Raw genomic sequence first — 17,981 nt, 5'->3', positions numbered from 1 at the left:
GATCGAGGATTTAAAGCCGGAACAAAGGATGTTTGGTGAAGACGTTATTGCCCTTCTTCCTACGGGATTTGGCGCATTACATATGTCACAACCAAATAGCAGCGATTTGTTAAATTCGGTTTTATTTTACAATTTCACAATTTAAAATTATCATCCCCCAAGGCACACATTGATACATAGATGTAAATATGTACATACACTTGACATATATATTATGTATGACCATATGTCTTAACTGTGAAAAAAACATGGACTCCCAAGGAAGCTGGGAAGCTTGTGTATATAGGGTCCATCACCACCTTGTGATTAATTTAGTGACTTGACAGATGGCTTGACAGGTTCAGTTTTTGGTTAAATTGCAACCATAGACAAGACAAAACATTAATAAATGATTAAACAATACATTTTTTATAATAATAAACACAAAAGGAAAAAAACAAACAATAGAAAACAAATAAAAATAAGTGAGGGAGAAGTAAAAAAGCGACGAGTTCTGTATCTTTCCCTTTTTCTTTTAGAATAATTAAATTAGATTAGATTTAAGTTATTTTATTTTGTATTTAACTAATTCATTTCATTGTTTCTATTTATTTCTATACAACGGGTAACAACATTTATTATAATTTATTTATTTATTTTGTCATAGGAGAAAAAAGAAGCACAAAAACATGCAAACTCCACACAAAAAGACTCATAAAGCTAAAAGGTGCATTGTGTAACTTTTCCACTTTTTCACCTGCTTGTTTCTAAGGAGATGTCATTGCTCTTCCTGGAATGTTCCACAGTGTAACTTTAAACAGTTCAACCTTACATTTATTAATGGTGGTGGTTTTATAGCTCAAAAATATCGAGAAAAACAGACATTCTGACTGTGAGTGGGGTCTCCTCTCCACAGATCTGACCTGTAATTTGGTATGGTTTGGTCTCCGTGAAGATAGAAATGTTAAATACTGTGAAAAATTCCAGACGAAGCAGTGACATCTCCATGGAGAAAAGCATTTGATGGACCAACAATGCACCTTTAACTAAACATAAACCATTACGGCTCTTTTTCCAAAACTTAACATTCATGGGTTTCGGTTTCCTGTTCTTAAGCACCATTTTGAGCACTTTAAATTCCAAGAACGTCTTTTACTATTCAAAATAAGACGGCATTTTCTTTTGAATCGCTTATTGCCACGTCAACGGTGCTCATTTTCCCTCCCTCTGAAACCCACGGATCACTGAGATTGCCTGTATAGATTTCATGTGACTCTCGCAATTTAAAAAAACGGGGTGTACGTACAACATCTCCTCTCACCTTTGCGTCCGAGAGTCTCCATGGCAACGCAAACACCCCCCCCTCCTATAACCCGCCGCCACCGCCACAACCGCCAGCGCCTGTCCAAGCACGTCCGGCCCAGTGACCTCATCTAACACCACAGCGGAGTTCTATTTTACTTCTGTCTTGGCCTAATTAATCGGGCTGCTCGGGCCGGGTCTCTGCTCGGTGACAGCGGGCTTGTAAAGTAAGATTTGTGCGCCTCATTATCTGTGATGAAATGAAGCGTCTGGGGGGGGGCGGCGGGCGGGTGGCAGGGGCGGGCAGGAGGGGGGGCCGGTGCGCTGGTTGGCGGTCGGCGGTCGGGTCCGGTAGCGGAGGAGTCAGTCACGAAGGCCCTCGCTCCGTCAGACACACTCCCACGTTAATTGCTCCCGGGTCGGACACTTGTGCGGTTGGGCAGAATTGTAATGGTTTGTGAGGAGTGTGGTCCTACTTAAAGGTCCAATATTACATAAAATGAACTCTGATGAGCTGTTAGAAATGTTATAATGCTGTTGCTTCATCGTAAACATACCTGGAGTTGCATTTTGGTTCATTCACACATGATATTAATCCTTTATTATTATTCTGCCTACATTAGAGGTCTGCGTGGGTCAGAATTTTCAGTCCCGTTCCCGCCCGCGCCCGCAAAGAATTGTAATTTTCATTCCCGCTCCTGCCCGCATCTATGATATTTCATCTCGCTCCAGCCCACAAATCCCGCAAGATGGGAACGTTCGCTTTCTTAAGCTCTATCAAACACGGAGAAGCAGAAAGGAGTCTAAAATGTTCACGAGATTAGACACATCCGCAAATTTAGGCTGCTGTTACGACCCAGCTCGCTTGGGGTGAGGGAAGTAACAAAAAACCCCAAGATGTTAAATGAAATTATTTAAGAGGGTTGTAAAAAGTAAATTAACAAAACAGACTAAAATATATAGAGAATACTCTAAACGAAGGCTCCGTTCAGACTGCAGGGCTTAACGCTCAATTCCGATTTTTTGTGTGAAATCCGATGTTTTTGCGAAGTCGTTCACATTTCCAATTAAATGCGACTTGTATGTGAATCAGCTGTGTGAACATAAAACGGCCCGAAAGTGTCCCGCATGCGCACTGGAGGACACGATGACGTCAACCGCAGCGAGCGTGCTCTGTGTTAACGGAAGTTGTCCAAACATGGACACGAGCATTGAGCACCTGGAGATTTTAAAGTTCCTCTCGTACCGGAGCCACAACATGAAAAACTTACTTGTTTTAAAGAGGAGATTCAGAAGGAGAAGGACGAGGTTTTTGGCCGTGGCATTTTGTGGTACAGCGGCAGCAACGTCCGTTGAAAGGAACGTGTGGATGCGGAGAAGTAGCCTAGAGTGGTGAGTGGCAATGTGTTTCGCTTCAGTGACACGGAGTTCATTAACAATTTTCATCTACTTCAGCTCAGAATAGTGATGTTTGTGGCTTTTTGATAACGTGTAGGTCAGATGAATGCGCTTTGGCCGTTCACACTGAAGTCGCATGTCAAAAGATCAGATATGTATCGGTTTTAGGACCACATATCCAAGTGGCCTGGGTCGCATTTGAAAAATCGGATCTGTGCCGTTCAGACTGTCATTAAAAGATCAGATACAGGTCACATAGGGGCCAAAAAATCAGATTTGGGTCACTTCACACTGCAGTCTGAACGCAGCCTAAGAAACAAAACAACAGACTTTGTGTTTTGTGCCATGAAACGGGTCACACGCTTACACAAACGAGTGGTTCACTAAGGGACACCCACAAAACTAAAACACAAGTTCCCCAAATTAAACCACATAAGCTAATGAACAGAATCGAGTGACCAAATTGAGAAAAGGCACAAAACAGAACTAAACTACAGACGTAGACACGCACACAAACACAAACACAAAATGGCCGACTGGTCACCAAGGCCAGCAGCCCCAAACAGGTGCTGACAATCTCCTTAAATAGGGGGAGGAGTCTGGAGGAGGGGCAGGATTGGCCAGGTGTAAAGGGAATCCACCAATCACGAACAAGGGCGACAGGAAGATCCAGGACAGACAAGCAAAATAATTTAGAGCACACAAAACAAATTACAGTTGAAGGCCTGGGGCTGTAACAGCTGCTTAAAATATTTTTATTAATGCCAAATAAAATATCCAACACAAATTATGTATAATAGGCATACATTAATCATTTTTATATTTTACTTTACACTCATATTTAGTTTGTGGGACAGCAGTTTATCATCCTTCCCGCCCGTTCCCGCATTGTGCAGTCCCACTCCCTCCCACGGCTCCAATGAGCTTTCAAAATGTGTCCCACGCTGCAGTATTTTGTGTCAAGTCTTGCAGGAGTGCAGGGGAGTACATCTCCTAAGCTCAAAATGCTCTGTTCCACCTTGTGCTGTCATGAAGATGTAGTTTTAAAGTTAACGTCTACCTTTTACCTTTTGTGTAGTAGAGATCGGCAATTCCAAGGCTGAAATTATCCAAATGACTCTACGGAAGGTGTATGGAGTTTAGAAACACAGTGGAGCACTTCTCGTATCACCACATGACATTACAAGGTTGAACAGAGTGTTTTCAGTTTGAGAGAAAAACTAAATATGCAGGTTTGTGTGTTAAACATGGTGGTGGGTTTTTGATGAGGAAACATTATAACATAGATCAGAAAACAGAGTAAAAATGGAAGCAGTTGTCACACAATGCTGTAAAAAAGATGATTCAAGCTCAGAGTGTTGATCTTTGTTTGAGTTCTGGCTTCATTTATGGACAGTTTTTTTTATGTTACACTGCAGACTTATTACATTTATTAGTTGTTACGTACCTTGTTTTTTTGGTCATGTTTTGTGCAAACTGTTTTTGAACACAAAGCTGCAAATACGCCCAGGCAAAAAGAGACCGTGTGCTGCCACCAGAGGCCGTTGCGGTTTGAAGTGCTGTCTGACACCACACAGGACTGTCACTCTGTTGAAGTGAGGTGTTTCTGATCACAGGGGGCAGAGTTTGAAGTGAGGACACATGTTCGACCAATCACACTGTTCCTTATACCTCCAGACCCCGCTCCTCCCTCACTCCCTCTCTCCTTTAGTCGTCCAGGTGCTACTCCAGGTTAGCAGCTCTGTTTGAAATGTGGCTGTGAAAGGAGTTTAGATGTTTAGCGCCACTTTAAGCAAACTACAGCCCCAGGTATGTTTTTGATTATGAGACCTTAAAAGTTCATTAAACGCTCCAAAAGTCTGCCTCCTTCAGCTAATTTCCATCACTTTTGCGGTGAATGGTGCTGAGGCCTGATCAAATGCAGTGGTGTCCTTCTGTCACCAAAGGCAGCATATATATGCAGTATATCCACAGCGGGGGACCGGGGGATATTGAAATATATTTGAAGTGGAGGGTGTGGAATACATGGAGCCATTCAGACAGGTGCATTTGTCAAAGCTTTGACAGAACCACCACACCTTTTAATAAAGCTCATTTGAAATCAGTATCACAATGCCACCTGGTGTTCTTGAGATTATAGTAGTAGAATTACACCAATTTGCAGGAGAAAGTACTACGCATACTTAATTTAGCTGGAGGTCTGTCATCAAAAGCTTGTAGTTTGGAGCAGAATTCAGACTTTGGAAGAATACATTTAGCTATAAGTTGTGTGTTCTGGCAATTTTATAAGTTTTAAACAATACAAAAAAAATTAGGGCTGGGCAAAAATAAAAAATTGCATTAATCGCATGGGTTCCTGTGATTAATCCTAATTAATCGCATGTTATACTCAAAACCAATTAATGAATTCAAAAGTAGCATATTAGAAATGTAAACAAAAGTGCCATACATCTATTGTGCAAGGAGCAGTTCTTTATTCAGTAGCAGGGCACTAGTCTGTAAAGTCCATGTTTATATTTCATCCTTTGGAGAATCTTGCTCAAAAAAAGAACCAATTTCAGTGCAGTTTGTCAGTTCCTAGAGTTTGACTTAATTAATTGAATTCAAAAGTAAAGTGCATGTGATCAGCAGCAGTAAAATAAAGTATTCAGTGTAATTTATTATTAAGAATGCGATCTCTGGCAACGGTTTCTCGTGGAAAAAAAGTAAGACTAGGGGTAGGAGTAGGGGGTGTGGGGGTGAGTTGCAACGAAGAGCGACAGGCTGTGCGGTGGTGCCCCTGACAGTATTGGGGAGTAACAGATTACATGTACCGGTGTTACATAATCAGAGTACAAATTATGAGTAACTGTATTCGGTTACAGTTACTGTTTCAATGAGTGGTAATTGGATTACAGTTACTTTGCTGAAATAAGTGGATTACAAGGTGGTATTTTCCTGTTTTCACATTTTGTGCTACATCTCATTTATTTATTTATTTTTATTTCGGTAATTCCACTCATTGCCGGAAACGCGGCAGTAAGAGCGACGTAAACGTCATGTTAACGTTGGCAGGGTCAATCACACAATGGACATGGTTGAAGAGCCAGTAGAACAGAGCCAGCAGTGCTCAGGTAAAAATGCATTCGTGTCTTGGAAATTCTTCTCCCAACGTGAGATATATTTAAAAAAATAACAACTATAAAATCGCCTACAACTTAAATGTCAAACTGGAGCTACTGGCACTGGTGAAAACAAACTGCATAGACTCATGATGTCTGCTCTACAGTCCTACAGTGACCTGCCACATGAGGGGACGCGCACACAAACACACACACACACACAAACACAACACAAACACACACAAACACACACAACACACACAAACACACACACACACAAACACAAACACAACACCTTCATCATCGTCATCAACCTGAGAACGCGCGGACCACGTCTCCTTCTGTAGTTACTGCGCGGACACCCCCGTCCTCCCGTCTAAATCAGAACTAACACCAGGACTAAAACCGGGACTAACCCAGTCCAGGACTAAACCAGGACTAAACCAGGACTAAAACCAATTATCTCATATATAAAGCATTTCTCTATCAATAATAATAATTATTTATTTATTTATTTATTTATTTGATTAGGACAGAGCATGTTAATGAACAAACATGACAACATGAATGTAAACACACCGGATTGTAGCCTAAGGCTAATTTCCATCCGTTGTCCCAAGGGCTGGGGTCACAGGGGGCCAGACACTAAAAAAATTGCACACACTCCACTCATTATATAGTTCCATACATTGCACAGTTCCCATACATTGCACATAGAAAAACAATTAAAATCACAGTGCAGTTATACATGTGTACATGTTTGATTTGACCATAACCAAGTTTTAGTTTGAGCTTTAAAAGAGCTGTATGTAGGGCATTCTTTCAGGGTCAGTGGAAGACTGTTCCACAGATGCTTAAGGAGAGTCTGGGCTTTTTATTGTCTTTAAGCAGACAAAAGTTATTATGTTCAGATTTCCTAGTCTTTGCTACTTTACAGCAAACAGTTGCTTATTCATGGAGACTTGGGCTCAACAGACAATTTGAAGAGAACAGACAAGAATTTTCAGGATGTGGTTGCTACATCCATGTAGTTTTAAAAAACATGACAATATCAAATAATCCAAAGTATTCAGATTACGTTACTCACTTTAAGTAATTTAATGGATTACGTTACAAACTACATTTTGGGGTATGTAATCTGTAATCTGTAGGGGAATACATTTTAAAAGTAACCTTCCCAACACTGGCCCGACACGTTGCATCTCACGTGGTCGACTGAAGCCTCGCGCCACTTGTTTCATTGAATGTTTTTCCGGCATCAACAGAGTGTGTTGCATTTAAGTGATATTTCAGACTTGTGAAACTCCGGTGATAAGACAATTCAGTGTTGCAGTGTTACAAATGACTTTGGCTGTGTCAACTGCGCCGTCTGGAAGAACTTTAAAATGAAAATGGCCTTGTAGAAGTTCCTTACCCTTCTCCGTGTTTGTTTATCTCGCTTTCTTTCTCTCTGTTTACTGTGAGCACCGCAGCAGTAAGCAACATTTTAGGCTCGCTCACCATGGACTTTTTCAAAATAAAAGCCAGTGAGCAAATAACATTAACAATAAATAATAAAAACTGCATTAAAGGGGGAAAAAAAATTGTCCGCGATAATGAATTAATTAGTCAATGCAAAATTAACCCATTAACGTGCCCAGCCCTACAAAAACTAGAATCAGAAATTGTGAGAAAACTCAAAACGTTTGTCATATATATACAATATAACACCAGCCAGACTTACCCAAAAAGACAGAGCCATTTAAGAAGAATTCACAGTTACATAAGACCTCAATTTAAAAGATCCACTTAGACTGTGTAAAGTATTTTCTCACAGTTATTACATTTTTGATGGAGGTTCATTCGGTGGTGTGTTGGAGTTCATTTACATGTTTATTTTGTGCCTTTTTTACCGTCTCCTGTCAGTTTGCGTTGCTCGACACTGGGGCGAAATTAGTTTTTTATGACTATTAAAAGGATTCATAAATGAGTGATGTTTTTTTCATTTGGTGGAAGGTCACAGGCATATTAATGATTCATCTCCTTTCAAAACAGGAACATTCAGTTTATCACATTTTCACAGCGATCTCATTTGTATTGACCATGAAACGTCTCTAACATCTCTCAATGACATATTAAGACGAGAGCAGGGAATGGCACCACAAGGCTCTCCATTCTTTATCCCATCGAACAGGCTGCTGGTCATTAGAAAGTACTAAAGCTTATCATTATGTTTTGTAGAGACGTGTTACCAAAACCGCATTGTTTGTCATTCACTTCTTTGATTTCGTTTTTACATTACCTCTAATCTTTGTCTTCAGATATGAAAACGAATGCTCCAAACAAATGTTAACTTCTGGCAGTGGAAATATTGATTTATTTGTTCACATTTTCAAAGGACTTTTTACATGAAAAAGTTGACTTTTTCTTCATTATATTATCCAGTCAGACCGGATTCTTTCTTTCATTTGCATCAAAAGGAAGTTGCTAAAAGGTGCAGTGTGTAACTTTCTAGTGGAGGTTTCCATCAAATGCTTTTTTGAATAGCTGCTGATTATGCTGGAGAGCAACACCTTTTTTTTTTTTTCATTTGTGCCAAAATGGTTACACAATACTGAATCCTGTGTATCACCGTTTAAGTAAATAAAATTGGAGACCGAAGTACAGAGCAGTGGCTGTGTGGAGGTGGTGAAAGTGGGGGTTGATCATTAGGGATGTAAGAATAACCAAAATATTGTGATATTGTATCGTCAAAAGTCTCACAATAATATCAGGGGCTGTCACGATATATCAAATCACTAGTTTCTTTGCTTAAATGCATGGTTTTATAGTAGGAAAAGCTTATAAACATAGGGAACTACATTTCCCATGATTCATTTCAGTGCAGACAACATGAAGAGATATGTTTTTACTTAAATTCTTGAGATTATGACAGAAATAATTCACACCAACATCTTGTCAAGGTATTTTAAAAGCAAAAAAGTGGCCTATCTACAATTACATTAGCTTCTTCAAAATATCGCAATAAATATTGTACTGTGAGATGCATATCACATATATATAATACATATAATTTGGATATCATTACATCCCTAGTATGCAAAAATATTGAAATATTGATATACTGTGATACTTCATTTGGTGATACAGTATCATTATTATGGGCTGCTGTATCTATATATCGCTATTTTGGTTTCTTTTGGTGTTTTTCTTTTTATGACTACACTACAGTTTTGCTTTATGAAGGAAACTTGTTTATGCAGTACACTCTGTTTTGATGATATGTCGTTCTAACTGCACAAGTAATGGTTTAACAAAGAAATATCGTTGCTAAAATGTATTTCGTTCTTTAAAAAACAGCACTATGTCACAGAATATCAAATCGTGAGGGACCCCATGAGTCCCAGCCCTAGTTGATGTTTGAATATACAGAAGATTGCTCAAACATGCACAAATCACTCTAAATCAATTCTGAGAGAGGGTAAATGAGAAGAAAAACGATTATGTGGTCACACATTTTTATATAGCTCTTTTCCACCTTCAAGACACTCAAAGCACTTTACATCAAGGCGATTCACACACATTCATACACCTGTGTACGCCGACTCAAGGGGTGAGTGGGTTAAGTGTATTGCCCAAGGACGTAACAACAGCATTCATCCGTGATTCTGACTGCTCTACCAATGATTTTTATGTCGATGTTTTTATTTATTTACATCGATATTTACATTGATATGTCATATTAACTTTGCACAAGTAGTGGTTTAGCAAAGAAATATCCATCCACCCATCCATTCATTTTCTTTCACTTATACGGGGCTGGGTCGCGGGGGCAGGAGTCTAAGCAGGGACTCCCAAGACTTCCATCACCCTGGACACTTCCTCTAGCTCCTCCGGGGGGACCCCAAGGTGTTCCCATGCCAATCTCTTCCCAGTGGGACATGCCCAGAACACCTCCCGAGCGAGACGTCCAGGAGGCATCTGAAGCAGATGCCCGAGCCACCTCAGATGGCTCCTCTCGGCGTGGAGGAGTAGCGGCTCTACTCCGAGCTCCTCCTGTGTGACTGAGCTCCTCACCCTATCTCTAAGGGAGCGCCCAGCCGCGATCTTGTTCTTACGATCATTACCCAAAGCTCATGACCATAGGTGAGGGCAGAAACGTAGATTGACGGTAAATCGAGAGCTTTGCCTTTTGGCTCAGCTCCCTCTTCACCACAACAGTCCGATACAGCGACCGCATCACTGCCGATGCTGAACTGATCCGCCTGTCAATCTCACGCTCTGTCCTCCCCTCATTCGTGAACAAGACCCCGAGATACTTGAACTCCTCCACTTGAGGCAAAGACTCTCCACCCACCCGGAAAGGGCAAGCCACCTTTTTCCGGTCAAGAACCATGGCCTCGGATTTGGAAGACCTGATCCGCCAACCGCAAAAAAATATTATTGCTAAAATGTATTTGGTTCTTTAAAAAAACAGCAATATATCGGAGTATTGTGAGCCATGTATCGTCATATCGTATTGAATCGTGAGGGACCCTGTGAGTCTCAGCCCTATTTGATCAAAGCAGTGATGTCTGAATGTACTGAAGATTACACAAACATGTACAAGTCAGTCTAGATCAACTTTGAGAGGATAAATGAGAAGGGAAAACCATTATAACATGGTGAAAAAGCTGTAAAAAGTCGATTTAGCACCATACGTCCCCTTTAACATCATAACTGTAAAATGAATATACGGTGTGGTCCTGCCGTAATGGTCCAGACGGCAGTGCCAGGGCAGCAGATGGTGGTATATCGGGCCGGTGGAGAGGTGCGGGGCCACTGGATCTCGCACATATTGATGGGCACATTAGCTCTCTTTACTCCCAGGATTATGGCCGTGTGTGTGGAGCAATATAAAGGTTTCCTGACGTGTCAATCACCTGTCAGGGCCTATTCCACAGAGCAGACGGCACCTGTCACCGGGCCCCTGTCACCGACTCCCCGAAGAGTCACAGCGCTCAAGCACACACACGGCTCGCAAGACTTGGAAGATCCGTGTTCAGGGACAAAATCTTGAAGTGGTATTTTACTTCTGTGGGGTATTAAATTCTATCACGTAAGATTAGATCATCATGCTACCTTTTTATTATTCTAAAAATCCTATATTTGCTTTAAAACTTTGACTTTTGTTTTTGACACTCTGAAACTTCCTCCCCATTTGTTCTCCACGCTAAGTCACTCCCCCTTCACAGCACTATCAAAACACAATCAGGCTGTGTCCTGCTAACGAAACTACAGCACATGGCATCAGGTTTGTCAAGTTGCTGTGTTCAGTTTTGTATCATGCTTTTATGCATTTATGGAGAATTGTTGTGTGGGAAATTCGTGTATCATTTGTTCATTTGTTTTTCAAAATAAAACTAAAAATAAGAAAATGGAAAAAAAACAACAATTTTCTTCATTATTTGTCTCCAAACTCTAAATGAAAAATTTAAAAAAATTATAAAAGTTTGTTTTTCGGTTTTGGATTTTGTGTTTAAATGAATAATGGAGGGAAAAAAACAGATAACGGCTGTTAGTTCAGTCCTGGTTTAGTCCTCCCGGTTTAGTCCTGTTTCAGTCCGTGTGCAGCTCAAAAGTCCGGCATCTCGATCAGTGTTTCTTCTAAATAAATAATGCCTGTGCAGTGATGACCTATTTTTGACCATAGAGTCACATTTGTGAATTCGTATGTGTACTGAAGAAAAAGTAATAGTAAATTTTCATTTTGATACTGCAATTCTTGATGTCATAAAGGGAAATGGCTGTTATCCCTTTTTCCATTATTCATTTAAACACAAAAAATCGAAAACTGAGAAAAACATTGTTATCCGTTTTTTTCATTTTGGTTTGAAGACAAATAATGAAGAAAAGAGTTGTTTTTTTCGCTTTTTTATTTTTGGTTTTATTTTGAAAAACAGATGTTACCTTATAGGTAACTATGAGGAGGGACTGAATAGGGTGTGGGAGAGATCACTAAATTACTGAAACATGCACAGATGACATCTAAAATCTCTTCAGGCATGTTTTTTTGAGGGAACAACACTATAACATGGCATAAAATAGAAATAAAAATGGATTTTGCTACATTTCCTGATGGTCTTTCTCATGATCAGTGTTTTCTGTTGCATCTTCTTCTGATGACTGCAAGAAAAATGATCACTATCTACTGGCTGAAATCTGAGACACCGACCATTGATCAGTGGATATCAAAAATCAGACAAGTTTATACAATGAAACTGTTAACGGCGCAACTACAGCTGAGAAGTGGCGGTCCAATTATTGACTTTTTCAAGACACTTATGCCCTTATGTTTTTTTTTTCTTCTTTTTTTTCTTCTCTTTTTGTACTTTGGATACACTAACGGTCAAAAGTTTTAGAACACCACACTTTTTCTACTGTTTACTGTGGTTTACTGCTGTTCTGAACTTTTGATTCATGAAAGTGTCCACCTTTGGCAGATATAACAGCTGAACACACTCGTGGCTCGTTCTTTTTACAGTAGAAATCAAATATTCTTCAGAAAATTCTTCCCAAGTCTGTTGCAGAAGTTCCCATAAATGTGTCTCACTTGTAGGTTTCTTGACTTTCACTTTTCTGTCCAGTTCATCCCAAACCAGCTCGATGGGGTTTAAGTCTGGAGACTGAGCTGGACACTCCATGTTTTCAAGTTTACCATCTTCTTCTTTTTTCCTGAGGTAGTTTTGGCAGAGCTTGGACTTGTGTTTTGTATCTTTTATCCTTTTTTTAACCTCTGGCTCTTCAGTTCTTACCTTTGTATCATTTCAAGCTCTTCACTGGACTTGCACGACTTGAAATGCAATAAATAACTGGAAAAATTAGGGTGTTCTAAAACTTTTGACCTGTAGTACATGTTTCACTTCACTTTTGCACACTTGGATTAGTTGTCTGACTCCCTCTGCTGGCAACAGTGGGAACTTAGAGTGAAACAGTTTGAAAATGAATTAGCAGCATGACTTTTGTCCACTCTGTATGAAGAAGAAGTGTGTCATGAGAGTGTATGGACTTAAACATAAACTTTTACTTTCTATGGAGAAGTTTGAAACAGAGGTGCTACTCCAGGGATGATTTTGAGTTATAACATTGCGGCACAATTTAATGAATCAATTAATTTACCAGAATGCAGTGTCTTTCGAATCACCCATTCGTGGCACAGAAATGTCTCTATGACCAATTTATCATTTTTACAGTTTTAATGTGAGCCTCCAACTATTTTTTGTCAGTATTAAAACGATGTTGCTGTCTAGTGATGGGGCTTTCAGCTCTTTTGTGAGATCCGAATCATTTGGATTTGTTCGTTTCAAAGAGCCGTTCAAAAGACTGGCTCTTTTACTATTTATCCACATGACAGAGGCCAGTGTAAGAACTCCTTTTACGTAATCACACAGAAAAATGACCAAGGCCAAGATTTGATTAAAATGGCTTAAACAGAGAGCAGGAGTGTGTTTACCCTTTGAAATTATGTGTAATCTAAATAAAATGTTGCACTACGATAATAATTTAAAAAGTAATAAATGCCAAATGTGTTTTTTGGTGCACAAATCTCTCATTCGTGCTGCCTGCTCTGCTTTTGTGCTGATTCTTGTGTTGGTTCAGCATTAATCGGTGTAAAAATGCATTAAGATTAAACATAAAAAGATTTGGTTCTTTAAAAAATGAGATCCAGTTACGACCATTCACGTTAAGGACCCGTTCAAAAGAGCCGTCTCATTCACAAACATCCAGTGTTGGGGAGTAACAGATTACACAGTACGATTAGTACAGTAGAGTTACAAATCATGAGTAACATGTATTCAGTTACACATTACGTTAAACTGTACATTCACAGTTTGGGGAGTAACAGATTACATGTACCGGAGTTACGTAATCAGAGTACAAATTATGAGTAACTGTATTCAGTTACAGTTACTGTTTCATTGAGTGGTAATTGGATTACAGTTACTTTGTTGAAATAAATGGATTACACGGCGGTATTTTCCTGTTTTCACATTTTGGGCAAAATCCCTTTTTTTCCCCCCGGTAATTTCACTCATTGCCCGGCACTAAACCTGGTCTAAACTAAGACTAAACCAGTACTAAACCAGGTCTAAACCTAAACCAGTCTAAACTACTAAACCAAACTCTAAACCAGATCTAAACTAAACTAAACCAGGTCTAAACCAAAACCTAAAACCAGGTCTAAACCAAACCAGGTCTAAACCAGGTCTAAACCAGGTCTAAACCAGTCTAAACCAGTCTAAACCAGTACTAAACCAAGTCTAAACCAGGTCTAAACCAAGACTAAACCAGATCTTAACCAGGTCTAAGCCAAGTCTAAACTAGATCTAAACTAGGTCTAAACCAAGACTAAACCAGATCTAAACCAGGTCTAAGCCAGGACTAAACCAGGACTAAAACCAGGTCTAAACCAGGTCTAAAACAGGATTTAACAGGACTAAATCATGCTGCATGGACCGTGTTTCCTCCTCTTCTATCAATAATATTTTTAATTTGGTTCAGTAAAGTCTGGGCTTTTTTATTTTCTTTTATCAGACAAAACATCTTATTTGAAGATTTAGATCTAGTCTTTGCTTTTCTCCAGCAAATCAAGTAATCCAAAGTATTCAGATTACATTACTCACTTTAAGTAATTTAATGGATTACGTTACAAACTACATTTTGAGTGGTGTAATCTGTAATCTGTAGGGGAATACATTTTTAAAGTAACCTTCCCAACACTGCAAACGTCACATCACTCCCGCGTGACTGTCTGCTAGTTTACGTTTTTAAATGACTTGAAGTTGTCTTTTGGAATGAATCAAACGTCACTACATTTGGTCTGGAGGTCACAGTGTCTTTATCATCACCCCCACAAACCAGAAAATCACTGGTTCAAATGCACATAGATTTAATAATTCAGCTTTTCCGTTGGCAACTTTGACAGAATATAGAGAGCAGACTATAAACCAGTGTTAATTTAGACATTTTAATTTGGTTACTTAATTATGTTACTAAATCTTGACTGAAACTAAATGATCCATAATAGTTCTAATCAGTCAGATATATTTCAGTTTTGACTTTTTTAACTTTTCAGTTTTAGCAAAATTTTCACTTTCAATTTAGTTGACAAAAAATGGACTTTTATCACTTTCATTGTTATAGTTTTGATATTATGATAACTTTTTTTAACATAAAAAAAAAAGTTTTGGAAACACCTGAGTTCCAATGTCATGAGGTAATACAGGAAGTGCTCCACCATGTTTTTAAACTCCATCCACCTTCACTAGAATCATGTGGACGATTTCTAGCCTGATTCATCACCCGGTTTCACTTTGTGGAAACCGTCTGACCTTGCAGCATTAGGATTTGTTTGCTCAACGGTAGACGGGTACTTTTTTTATCTAAGCAATCGCTGCTATTTGGTCGTGACATATGTAATGCACCATATCCTGTAGGAAGAATCGTAATAACGTCTTTCCACTTGATAAAATTCACCAAATATTCTCTTTGTTCCGGCTTTAAATCCTCAATCTCGAGAATCGTTGCCAACACAGAATGTCTGTCTTCGTCTACATCCATCTCGAACGCTTTGTTTACTGTTGTGCTGAAACACAAAAGGGACCCAGACAAGCGCTTGAGTTTGACGTCATGGCTTCACAGCTCTTCGCTGATTGGCCGGTGCGCGGTCTACAACTTCCGGGGTTTTTGCGAACTGTCTAGTGTATTCTGATTCCTGTCCTAGTCGCTGGAGAGAAATGAAATTGAGCAGAGGCACTAGGTGGCGCCAGCCTGACTAGAACAGTCCAGGAGGCAAGCAACATTTTCTAGATGATTTCAGCCCTAGAACTGCAACAACTGGTCAAACGTAGTTGTTAATTTAAAAACTACCACTAAATGACATCACAACGTGGATCAGAGCATTTTGAGCTTTGGAAATGTAGGCAGACTAATAATAAAAGATTACTCAAACATAGGGGTGTGCAAAAATATTGAAATATCAATATATCGTATAGTCTAATGTGATGATACGGTATTGATATCGTGGGCTGCTGTATCGATATATCGCCAAGAGTATTTTTACCTCCGCCAAGGAGGTTATGTTTTTGCCGGCGTTTGTCTGTTTGTTTGTTTGTTTGTTTGTTTGTCTATTAGCAACATAACTCAAAAAGTTATGGACCGATTTTGATGAAATTTTCAGGATTTGTTGGAAATGTGAAAAGGAAGAACTGATTTCATTTTGGGGGTGATCCGGAAGAAATCCTGGATTCTGGATCACTTTGAAATTTTAGTTATAAAATGGGGCCAAAAATTTTGTTTCTCAATATCTCGGTTAATTATTGACCAAACCCCATGAAATTTGACTCAGGGATGGACAATGGGATCCTCTTTCATATTCCAAAGGCTGATCCGGATCTGATCCAGAAGACTGATTTTATCGCAATTTATATAAAAAATGGGGGTAGTCCTTGGCGGAGGTCTGCGCTCTCTGAGTGCTTTTCTAGTTTGGTATATTTTACTCAATTATTTTGTTACAGAGCTACAATTTTGTTGCTTGTTTAGTTGAAGGAAACTCATTTATGCAACACATTTGACATTTTCGCTGTTTTGATGATTGAAATGTTTGTGTTTCATTTTAACTCTGCACAAGCAGTGGTTTAACAAAGACTTTTAGTACCACAGCCATGACTTAGCCTTTATTTTGTATTGGACTGTATCGAATCAATTTGACAAATATATCGTATCGAATCGAAAGCGCACTGTATCGAGGTATGTATCGTATCGGCAACTTCTTAATGATACCCAGCCCTACTCAAACACATGTGAATGAAAAAAAAACACCAGTCTGGGTATATTTTTGAGAAGGAGACATTATAACAAGGCTTATTTTTTGTGCAATATTGGACCTTTAATTTACAAATTTAGTCTATTCAATCTGTTGTACTCAACTTTTCACCACCAGTAGCTTCACCTCTACACTTGTCCAACTTTTTACCACTTGACAGCCGACCCCAAACCTCTCCCCCCCCCCGCCCGCTCCTCCCCAGACTGTATTAGCTTCTGTGGCAGTAGCTGGTAGTTCTGCTGGCCCTGCTCTTTCCGTGACCCGCCAGAGTGATTGTGTGCGGGGCAGAGGAGCGCGCGCTTTCGGGGGGCATCCATTCCACGCTCCGGATTTATTGTGAAACGGTAGCGCCGGGTGGAGAGGCCGCGACCTCGCCCGTCTCAGGTCTGCAGAGTGCTGATGCCTCACTACCCACCAAGTTATTAAAAACTCCATTACCGCCATTCAAAGGTGGACATAACTCACTCCGGGGATATCGAGATGTCAAAATCCGGATTGATTCGGGAGGGAAAGCTCAGTAAAGGTAGAAATAGTAGGGGAAGTGGGTCAGTGAGGGCTGGGTGGTTCTGTTAGTGGAGCATCCATCAAAGGCTTTTTCAATAACGGTTCCTTTGTCTGTGCAGATCCTGAAGGAGGTGAAGGATGAAGATTGGGACATCGGAAATATCGTGTTCACGTTGACCAACAGGAGACACGGAGAGAAGTGCATTGCCTACGCCGAGAGCCATGACCAGGTACCTGCCAACTATTCTTAGTTCAGATCAGTATTGTCAACAAGTTACCAATATTTTTTTTCTGATTACTTGTGTAGTTAAACTGGTGTATTGTACTGAGACTTTTCAAATATGTTTTGAACAAAAAAAGGTAAAATGACATAAATACGCTGAGTGTAGAGTACTACTACAATATTTACAAAATGTACAAATTATTAAAGGGCCTATATTAAGATATTTTCTGATCTGTGTTATAATGTTGTTTCGTCATCACAAACATATCTGGAGTTGTGTTTTGTTTCATTCACACATGTTTAACACACAATTAAATGAAATGAATGAAACAAAACAACTCCAGATATGTATAAGGAGGTAAGAACATTATAACATAGCTTAAATCTCACAAAATGTGTAATACAAGACCTAATATAGGACCTTTAAAAATCACAAATAGTTTTTAATTAAATTTATTTTTGCTATTTTAATTTAATGATGACACTGTGATTGTTTATGAGACATGTTTGGCTTTTGTTTTAGAGGCTTTGTTAAGCTGATAACAAATAACATTACTAAAATAGTCCAAGTATTGTTTGAGCAGTTGCTTAGTCATAATTTATTTTATTAGATTCTTTTTTCAGACCAAGA

General features: G+C 39.4%; 1 protein-coding gene across 1 annotated transcript in view; it reads left to right on the top strand.

The window, feature by feature from the left end:
• gbe1b (glucan (1,4-alpha-), branching enzyme 1b) overlaps nt 1–17,981 on the top strand; it is a 331,363-nt gene that overhangs the window by 192,056 nt on the left and 121,326 nt on the right. The window contains exon 11 of the mRNA XM_020941150.2: nt 17,247–17,357. Within this exon, the coding sequence (XP_020796809.2) occupies nt 17,247–17,357 (111 nt within the window). The remainder of the gene's footprint in view (nt 1–17,246; nt 17,358–17,981) is intronic.

This window comes from Boleophthalmus pectinirostris, unplaced genomic scaffold, assembly GCF_026225935.1.
Source record: "Boleophthalmus pectinirostris isolate CB_2022bp ecotype Guang Dong unplaced genomic scaffold, ASM2622593v1 HiC_scaffold_9, whole genome shotgun sequence".
NCBI lineage: Eukaryota > Metazoa > Chordata > Actinopteri > Gobiiformes > Gobiidae > Boleophthalmus > Boleophthalmus pectinirostris.
Note: the sequence above shows the minus strand (reverse complement) of the source record. Positions and strands in the feature narration are given on the sequence as shown.